This window comes from Sardina pilchardus, chromosome 11, assembly GCF_963854185.1.
Source record: "Sardina pilchardus chromosome 11, fSarPil1.1, whole genome shotgun sequence".
NCBI lineage: Eukaryota > Metazoa > Chordata > Actinopteri > Clupeiformes > Clupeidae > Sardina > Sardina pilchardus.
In genome coordinates, this window is record NC_085004.1 from 9,283,639 (window position 1) to 9,293,563 (window position 9,925).

The following is a 9,925-nucleotide window of genomic DNA, read 5'->3' on the forward strand; positions in this document are numbered from 1 at the left end:
GCTGGACTTCCCCTGTGATTCCACAGAAGCAACCGAACCTGTAATCATTCACCAACCTCGCCACTAATTTCTGCTTTAACATGAAACATTAGAGCAGTGTCCGTGTACGGCACGTGACGTGAGAGAGAGAGAGAGAGAGAGAGAGAGAGAGAGAGAGAGAGAGAGAGAAGAGAGAGAGAGAGAGAGAGAGAGAGAAAGAGAGAGAAAGAGAGAGAGAGCTGGGTGAGGTCACTTGGGAAAATTCCCGAAGTTGCTGAGTAACTCATTTGCGTTGGTATAGAGGCCTCCTGGCTTCCTGTCTGTGGCGAGTCATGGAGGTGTGGTGTGAAGGAAGTTCACCTGGACCTCGAAGGCGGGACTATGCTAGCTGGGGTGGTGTAGGCTACTGCTGTCTTATTGGTTGAAAGGCCATATCCAGACTGTGACAAATTCATGGATCATCGCATGATGTCTAGACTGCTAGACTGAAGGTTGCAAGGACAAAGGTATAAGACAAAACTGTGAGTTAGAGCAGAGGGGTCTGTTTTAGGCCATCCACACTCCTGTTAGGCCATGCACACTCCTGTTTCTCTCTCTCTCTCTCTCTCTCTCTCTCTCTCATATAGTGGGCCAGCTGAGTTGTTGTAGTTTTATAGCAGAAAAGAAGGCATTAGGCTATTGATATGGGTGCTTTTAGTTGACGTGGACCTGCAGTACCTTCCAGGGGGGAAGAAGTGGTGATTAGAGTGGAAAGTGTTAGCCTACTGAGTATTTTGTATTGAAGATAGTCATAGAATGATTATGGACCACTGGACCCCTGGGCTCATATGTGAAAGGGCACTCCCTCTGTTTGTCTCAGCAAGTAAGGAACAGTTAAGCTGAGCTGAAAGAAAAAAAAAAAAATTGAAAGCCCCTTAAATGATGTCTTCTGACAAGTTTTGTGTAAATAAATGGCAGGCATGCAAACTGGTCAGGGGTGAAAAAGGTGAGACTCTTCTCCGACCCCCCCCCCCCCCCCCCCCCCCCCCCGCGCGCGCAAAAAAAAATCTTCCAAAGTGTGACGGACCCGCTTTCTTTTCTGATGATTTCATAGGCCTAATGGACACAGGGACACTTCACCGATTAGCATTAAGCTTTGTATCTTTAGAAAACTAGTCATGTTTTTGAATGGTCATACATTATTCCTTCATTTTGCCTTGAGATGGGAGAAATACTGATTTCAATGTTGGACTTCCTGCTTTCAATGATGTAAAAATCATAATTTTACATCATTGAAAGCAGGAAGTCCTATTCATGGGTTTCACTGAAATCCGTATTTCTCCCATCTCAAGGCAAAATGAGGGAATGATGCACGACCATTCAAAAACATGACTGGTTTTCTAAAGATACAAAGCTGCTAATCGGTGAAGTGTCCCTTTAAACTATAAGTCTGAATATTTGTTGGACCAAACCAGGTAATCATTAAACTTGCTTGAGACACACTATTTCAAACTAGGCCTAATATTTATTATATAAAATAGGGTAGATAGGCTTCATTTTTTCAAATTGTTTTTAAATGTTTTAATATGCAGCCTAGGCTACTAGTGGTTTATATTGTGCTAGTGTGTTTAACCAACCAATAAAGTTATGTGAACTGTCTTCATATTACATGTTAAACTGTAGGCTACCTGTAGGCACAGACTAGGCTACTGATCAGGGTCCTGTAACTCGACAATCAAATGTAAATTTACGTTACGCATGGCTTACGAACTCGTAATGATCCGGGTGTAACTGAAACTTGTCGCAAGTCACACACACTCAAACGGTTACGTGCATTACGTGTGGTCTGAAGCAGTCGCAACTTTTTTTGGCTACGTTACTATAGCGAATCATTTGAGTTGCAGATCGTTTGCGTAGGCTTTGCGCAAGGTCTATGCGCAGTGTGCTTCGAGTAACAGGGCCCACGTTTCTTAAAGACAGCATTATCATGTCAATCAACTACGTCTCCGGACAAAACAAACCAGACCAGTTTATGAGCATTTAATTCAACTGTCACATTAGCCTTTGATATACTGATAAAGTCTGCCTATTTGCTTCACCTTTTGCCGATCTAGATGGTTCAAACTGCACGTATTCTTCATCAAAATAACTCGTTAGTTATGTCTACATTTTTGTCTAATTTCGCTGACTTTCATAACATTAGAAGAAAACAACCTATGCCCGTTGCTTCACTCAGCGTCTTTCTCTAATAGAAGTTGAAAGTTTCAACTAGCCCACCTGTGAAATCCCTCGGCATCTCTCCTCCATCTGTCCAGAATCACTATTCCACCTGAGACGCATCTATCTGCGCGTTCTGTTCGTTGCGTCTTTGTCAACAATTAGCTTCCACTAATGTTTATTAAACGCATAAGGGCTACATTCACGCATCCCTTGCTGATCAGACACGTTTTAAATGCGGCTCTGGAAACACCTCAAGATGCATTAGCGTCTGCGCATGATTTTTAAACTCAGTTGTAAATTCAATTCACCTTGACCCCCCCCCCCCCCCCCCCCCCCCCCCTAAATATTTTCTCATCGGATCTGCACGAATCATGTAAGTCACCTATTTTTGATTCAAAACGGCGAATTTCGCCGAAAGGTGAGGAGTTTGCATGCCTGAAATGGACAGATTACCAAAAGCGATTGAGGCATAAAAATAACCATCAAGAAATTCAAGGCATATTGTTGCAAAAAAAGGTGTCAATTACAAAGCAAAATTATCACATAGCGTAACTTGTTACTTGATTAAGGGGCCCCATTGAGATATCAGGGGTGACTAACATAACCCATGGTATGATTGAGGAGGCCTATTCATCATCATCACATAACATGGTTTGTGTTATTTGACTGAAGGAGATATCAGATATCAGGAGTGGAGAACATAGTAGGAGTTCACACGGAGGCTTGTTGGACTTCAGGGTCCCCTGATCTCTTGGGTCCTATGGCTTGGGCCCGGGAGGCCTGCCCGTTCAGTTATCCATCGTTGCCTAGGCCTATAGGCTGAGGAAAAGTCACAGTTGTATTGATGGCTGTGGTGACAATCCACTCCAGTTTATTCTTAGAGTAGGATATTGCTAGTGTAAGCTGTCAAACGAGATAGCCCATGGTAATAGCTGCTATTAGCCAGACCAAAAAAAAACAAAAAACATTGGAGGAAATACTTAAAACATGCATGATTTGTCTGACTAAAATGGGCACAAATTAATTAACTCTGTTTCCCTGTAACGCTAGCCCCAGACTCATTCTAAACGCGATGCAAGACGACTGACGATTGCGCCAGCTGACTTCACCGCTCTAGGGTGTTGCGAATGCACACAGGCGCGCTGAGTTCCCATAGTGACGAGGAGTCCGTCCCCCACGCGTGAGCTACAGCTGATGCAATAGCCGATTAGAGGAGGCTGCTATAAATGCGACACACAACCGGCTTCCCATCGCATTCAAGCTCTACTCACAAACATACATGGATAACATAACCCTACGACCTGTGTCTAAGGTGGGCGAATTATCGGAGAATTTCAAAGAAAGATGGTCTATACCCCCGCTCTTGTGCTCGGAACTGGACTGTCCATCGGGATGGAAGAAGAAAGCGTTGGGGAGTTTCTGAGAAAGTTTGTGTTTCGGTTCGCCATGGACAACCGTCAGAGAACCGGCGATGGACTTAAGAAAGCAGTTAGTTCCTCGAGTGAGTAATCTGTCATATCCATATCCATATTTCATTTTATAGATGTAGGTTAAGTCCAGCTCTTATAGGCATAGCCTAAACAATCGACAGTTAAGGTTGTTGGAATTGAATAGCCTAAATGTAGTCATTTGAGTTATCTGATGTAACATCTCAGGAGGATGTCAGTACCGTCACCCCGCAGTCCCATTTTTCGTTAGCCTATTGTAACAAAGGTTAATCCCTAGTTGTTTAGTGCGTCCCGTGACCAGGCACGAGATAGAAATGGGCTGACTGTTAGTTTCCCGGTTTGCCAGGGAGATTGGAGGTCAGTTGCTTTAAGTGCTGAGTAGCCTATAAAACTTCACCAGTCAACATGAAACCATGACTAATCTTTTGACTCTTTGTTGCGCAGGTCTTGGATCGGAGTGCAGTTTGGAGGAGGAGAGGGAAGAGCGGACCCTCCAGCTCGATCTGGTCCGTCGGATCGAGAGATGTTTGTCCGACGCCAAGACGTCCAGTCTCAGGTGCCGAGAGCTGTTGCTTCCGCGCCGGATGATCTCATATATTGCGCGAGACATCCTGGCCGCCTCCACCGACGAACCGTGTGGGCTCCGCGGCGCGCTAATCAATCTGTTCTTGGAGACCAACGGCGCACTCCAGAAGCTGGGCAACGTAGTCCCCGTGGATCACCTCACTCCGACTTTCGAGCTCTCGGTTGTGCTTCGGCCGGACCAGGACGGCTGGCCACCCCTCAGGAATCTCTTCGGGGCCGACAAGGTGCTGCGCCTGCGACCGGAGTACCGGCTCATCAAACAGAAACTCTACTCCTCGGCCAGCCCAACCATCCAGGAGCACAACTCCTGGTTCTAGAATGTAGACGTAGCTCTGGTGTAGCAATACTCGTATCGTAAATGGGCTGTGTCGACATGTCGTTATGCTGCACTATATTCACTAGGTTATCATGCAGATATTAGTTTCCATTTTATTTTGCATCGATGTTCTGTTGTTTTTCTTGCACACACTCCCTGAGAAGGGACATTCCAATGAAGTGTTTCTTATTGGGCCATTGTGGGTGAAATGGCTACTATGTGAATGTCAATAAATAGTAAGTCACTATTAATGGGTTGCTGCCTAAATTAGCTGATTTTGGATTAAGGTCAACTAAAGTATTTTACGCTGTTGTGTAATTGTGTATGGACAGTTGAATGCACTGAGGTGAGAATTGATTTAGGCATGCGATTTCTAAAGGTGAGCTTCATCGGAGGCTATTACACTAATCTGAACTGCGCACTCAAGGTTGATCCAGCAGGGTTAGAACGTTAAGCTTCACAATTCTAAGGAAGCACTCGTTCTATTTTGGATTGGTGGCTGGTGAGGACCGCAAACTACTGGCGCGATGTCACTTTTGTTCTGTTGGGTGGTAGATCTGTGAAACATTATTTATTGACCTGCATGGGGAGGTTGTGTGAGTGTTTATTGTATGTATAGTTTGTTTATTGTGACAACTGAACTGTGATGGATATTTGCGCAAGGATAAAAGAATCAAGACTGGGATGATTGTATGACGTTAAGACTTCTACTGTCCTTGAGCAGTTTATTTATTTATTTTTTAACTCTTGACCTGTAGTTCATCTGAGGTATATGTGTAATGAACAAGCTGGTCTTGCTCAAATGCTTGATGTCTTATGTGTCCCTTTTCAGTATTCTCTCTGGTGAATCGAATTGCATACCGGTATACAAATAAATATTTTTACAGACCTCAGAATCTTGTGGTTTCTCACAATCTCCTTTATTCAACTCTTACATGATAACACAGCCATTACACTAAAAAAAAAAAAAAAAAAAAATCTGTACACATATACTGACTTTCTTATGTACAAAACTAGCTGCTCAGTTCACAACCAACACCTGGAACATGTATAGGTGGAAAAACACTTGCGAGTTGCATGTGAATTCTCTTAAGCTCTGCCAAGCACACGAGCACGCATACAATCCTGGGGGGGGGGGGGCTCTACACACACACACACACACACACACGCACACGCACACGCCAACAGTCTGCAAGAAGCCATGAAAAGTGTAAGTGTACAGAGTAATCCATGGTTTTGCACACAACCCATGTGTTACGGTTGTCCTGGGTAACAGTGGTTGTGTAAGCCAGTGCTAGACTGACTGATTCACCTCAGTTTCCAGCCAGGATCATAGAGCGCTACGTGCATAGTGCTCTAAGATCCTTGGTTGTTAGCATTGATGATCACTTCCCTAAGGCTCGAGTCAACAAGCATCTTACAAATGCTAAACATTCCAGTCAGGTGACACTAAGACACTACCCTCTCTACCACATCAAGAACAATGCAGAGCATTTGATCAAATGTTTAATAGTCTGCATTGCTCTGAATATGGAAAAATACTGATCAAATCAGCTAGTCACATTTGTACTAGATGTCTGTTTTCCACGACGTACAAGAAATACAAATGAAATATATAAAACCTACCACAACCCTTTTAATCTCACTAGGATTTCCAGTTTGAATCACACAAATCAAAACAAACAAAACAATGGAGTTGATGGGAATCTGGGACAACTGAAGTACAAAGATAAGATGTGCACTTCTGGTACCTTGGTACCGCCAGTGAATTCAAATGATTTTCTTTCAAGTGTGAGCCTGCAAACTGCAGAATTTATTCAAGAATACATGGATGCTCCGATAATTTCAACATCACAACTAGTACTTTTACAGAAGTCCATGTACCGGGGGCTCTGACCACGACCACAGTGTTCACATCTGTGGGGTTTCTGTGTGTGTGTGTGTGTGTGTGTGTGTGTGTGTGTGTGTGTGTGTGTGTGTGTGTGTGTGTGTCTAATGCACATACAGGGCCGCTGCAGTCAGGCTGTGCAGGACCATGGCTAAATTTAATGAGGATGAGAATGATGATGGTACATTCTGAATAGCCTGAGCAAGATGAAGTACATAGATTTCCTGAATCATAACGTTAGGAGTTCTAGGGCAGAGAACTCCGCTCCTCTCCACGGAACAGAACAGGGCCACAGTCAGAGGAACCGGGAACAGAGGGAACCAGGCCTCTTCCTGTCCAGCAACGCATGTCCACTTGGGCTTGAGGTCACTTCTTCATCTTGAGGTCAGCCTCGATGGCACTGCGGCGCCCTCTAGTGCCTCCATCCTGAACAGCAGAGGAACCGAGAGATGGCAGGAGGAGGTGGAGAAAGAGATAAAGGAGGAGAGGGAGGGAGAGAGAGGGAGAAAGAGGGAAGGAGGGAGGGAGGGAGAGACAGAGAGGGTGGGAGGGAGGGAGAGAGAGAGAGAGTGGGAGGGAAAGAGGGAGGTGATGGGATAGTAGAAATTGAGGAGCATCAGAGAAGAGGGGGAGGTAGACAGACAGACAAAAGGCACTTTTTCAGAACTGCTGACCATAGCAGAGAAAAGACAGCTTCCCACATACACAGCATGCAAAAGAGCACGAGTGTGAGTGTGTGTGTGTGTGTGTGTGTGTGTGTGTCAGAGAGAAAACACAGGGGAGTTTGGCAGAGTCTGAGGAGAGGGGTCAGTGAGTGAGACACTGTGTGCAAATGTGTGTGTCCAATCATACGTGTTCAATACAACAATATCATATACACCATTCATCCCTAAACCAACAATATCATATACACCACATTATACAACAATTGGGTTCTATGAAGCTGTTTCTTTGTTTCTGATTGGCCGAGAGACGTTCCATGAGTTGAAATATCCCACGATAATCCACTCGGACTTTTCACAGCTAATAATAAATCACTCCGCAATACAATGTCAAGTTGTGAAGTGTAAAACAAACTGTCACGTTGCATCCAAGCTGAAATACAGACACTCAGAACATAGAATATGACGGAGGTGAATATTAGCTAGTTGGATGGCATGTAGGCTAAGTAAAATAGTGATGTTTCAAAGCTAAAACCTAACCAGACGCAATGCGAGCTAATGTTTATTAGGCTACATTGCTTGACAACGGGAGAGATAGAACTAACGACTGGCTTTTGGCTATAGCAACGTGCTTTTAGAACTAACGACTGGCCTTTGGCCATAGCAACCATCCATTTAGAACTAGTAACGGCAGTTTGTCCTGCAAGTAATAGAAATTACAACAACAATTACAATTACAACCACCCACTCCCACTCGTGCTACATCGCTTAATTATTCATGCCAAAACCAACCAAGGGTGCGTTTCTAGAAAAGGTCCCTAGCTAACCTCTATCGCCATCTTTGTAGTATTTATTTATTAATTTAACCTTTATTTAACCAAGAAAGATCCCATTGAGTTACAATAACTCTTCTCCCAGGGAGCCCTGGCCAAGATTGATGGCAAAGAAAAAACGTTTCAAAATATACATGACAAGACAAGACAAAGGTTACATAATACACCACAAATCTAGTTAGAACTGTCTTTCTTGGACTGCGTGTTTCTAGAAAGGGTAGTTCCAATGACAGGTCGAGAGTAGTGGTTAAAGCCTCATTCAAGGACATGTTGTCAACGTTTTAATTGCATTAGTTTGCCTAGACGGACCCTCTGTTCATACCTGAACACCCTCCAATTTCATTTATCATTTAACGTTTTAAATTTACAATCATTCGTCTTGAGTGCAGGGGTGGAATGACAGAGGTTACAGTAGTAGTAGTAGTTACACCAGAGAGGGTTAAAGCAGAGCGAGAGGCGCAAACGTTCGATCATTTCCGCGTTCTGTCTTCACAAGGGGGAGGGGGGCTAAATCCCCCTTTAAGCAGACCTGCTAACATTCGAACTGAACTGCTTGCCAATCTGACAGAGATCGATATCCCACTATGACGTCTTTGCAACACGCCTCTTTAAGCAGACAGGAACTGTTCGAATTTTGCTTCCATAGAGATGCATTAAGTTGCTCTATCTTGTCAGTATTGAAGTATCTTTGGTTACACACACACACGCACGCACACACCACCTCGTCCACAACGTCCACTCATTCACGCCTGTGTACAAGCAGAGGCTTCCACCATTTCTCTATATTGATTTTGTTGGTTGTACGTTCTCCATCATTTCTATGTAAGATGCAGCTGTACAGAGGCTCTAGTAAATGTGCAGGACAAAAGTTTTAAAATGCTTTACCATCAACTTATAGCCTAACGTCATTAACATCGGACAGTGTTCTGGTCGATGGAAACGGCTTTTCAACTTATAGCCTGACGTCATTAACACCGGACAGTGATCTGGTCGATGGAAATGGCTATTTTCAACTTAGGACGTTGTTAAAGGACCACTTCACCGTTTTTTTCATATTAAACTATGTTATTTCCCTAATTAAGAAGAGTTGATACATACCTCTCACGTTTCAATGCGTGTACTCACTGGCTCTGGCGGAATAATATTGGTGCCAGAGCCAGTGAGTGCACGAATTGAAACGTGAGAGGTATGTATCAACTTGACTTAATTAAGCGAATAACATAGTTCAATATGAAAAAACGGTGAAGTGTTCCTTTAACACCAGACAGTGTTCTGATCGACGGAAACGGATATTTTCAACCAAACAACAGTGCTCTCTAAACACAGGTGTTACAAGGTTGTTGTTGGAGCAAAAGTTGTGTCGTACCACAGTGGTTTAGTGGCGACACATTTAACTTTTGTAGAAACGCACCCCTGGTGACTATCCTTCTAACCACAACATACCTCGCACGTGTGCGCGCGCACACGCACACACGCACACATGCACACACACACACACTTCAAGTTGGAAGAGAGAGTTCATTGCCTTTGCAATTGGGATAGGACGTCAATCCACCTTTCTCTCTTATGGAGTTTAACATGCATGGAACAAGGGGGAGGATCAACATAGCACACACAAACAACCCAAAACAAAACAAACTAACAAAGAAACACAGTGTGTACTGAGTGTACTTCACCCTCACTGACACAAGGTGGTACGGATAAAATCAGAGAATGTCCTGAGAGGGATCTGCGATATGCTTTAAAGGTATACTATGCAGGATTGGCAATTTCATCGCCGGTTTCGCTTTCACTTTTCATTTTCGCTCGTTTTATGCTTGCATATTTCTCTGCAGAGCTTCCCCTACATCTTTAGCGTGTATATTTGACAAAACTCCTCAATCGGTCAGTCTGCCGTGCCTTTTCATGAGACTTTACATGACACTTCCTGGAGTAGAGCATGGGTGCGTGCCCGGTGTCTCCTGAAGTTGCAAGTGTGGTTTTACCGCTACAGACCACTAGAGCGGCCAAAAAAA

The 9,925-nt window shown here is 44.0% G+C and overlaps 2 protein-coding genes across 2 annotated transcripts in view; one reads left to right on the forward strand and one right to left on the reverse strand.

Moving 5' to 3' along the window:
• Positions 1-3,428: 3,428 nt before the first annotated feature.
• si:ch211-39i2.2 (DNA damage-inducible transcript 4-like protein-like) lies at positions 3,429-5,415 on the forward strand. The gene is made up of 2 exons (XM_062548556.1): positions 3,429-3,679; positions 4,071-5,415. Exons 1-2 carry the CDS (start codon positions 3,523-3,525, stop codon positions 4,526-4,528), a joined length of 615 nt encoding a protein of 204 aa, XP_062404540.1. The 5' UTR covers positions 3,429-3,522; the 3' UTR covers positions 4,529-5,415.
• Positions 5,416-5,425: 10 nt separating this feature from the next.
• Positions 5,426-9,925, reverse strand: part of brd8b (bromodomain containing 8b) — a 21,507-nt gene continuing 17,007 nt past the window's right edge. Inside the window, exon 21 of the mRNA XM_062549926.1 lies at positions 5,426-6,841. Coding sequence (XP_062405910.1) covers positions 6,782-6,841 — 60 coding nt within the window. The 3' untranslated portion in view covers positions 5,426-6,781. The remainder of the gene's footprint in view (positions 6,842-9,925) is intronic.

Coding starts and splice junctions, on each gene's coding strand:
- si:ch211-39i2.2 (XM_062548556.1), top strand. CDS start 3,523: ATGGTCTATACCCCCGCTCTTGTGCTCGGAACTGGACTGTCCATCGGG. Junction 3,680..4,070: donor GAAAGCAGTTAGTTCCTCGA/GTGAGTAATCTG, acceptor TTTGTTGCGCAG/GTCTTGGATCGGAGTGCAGT.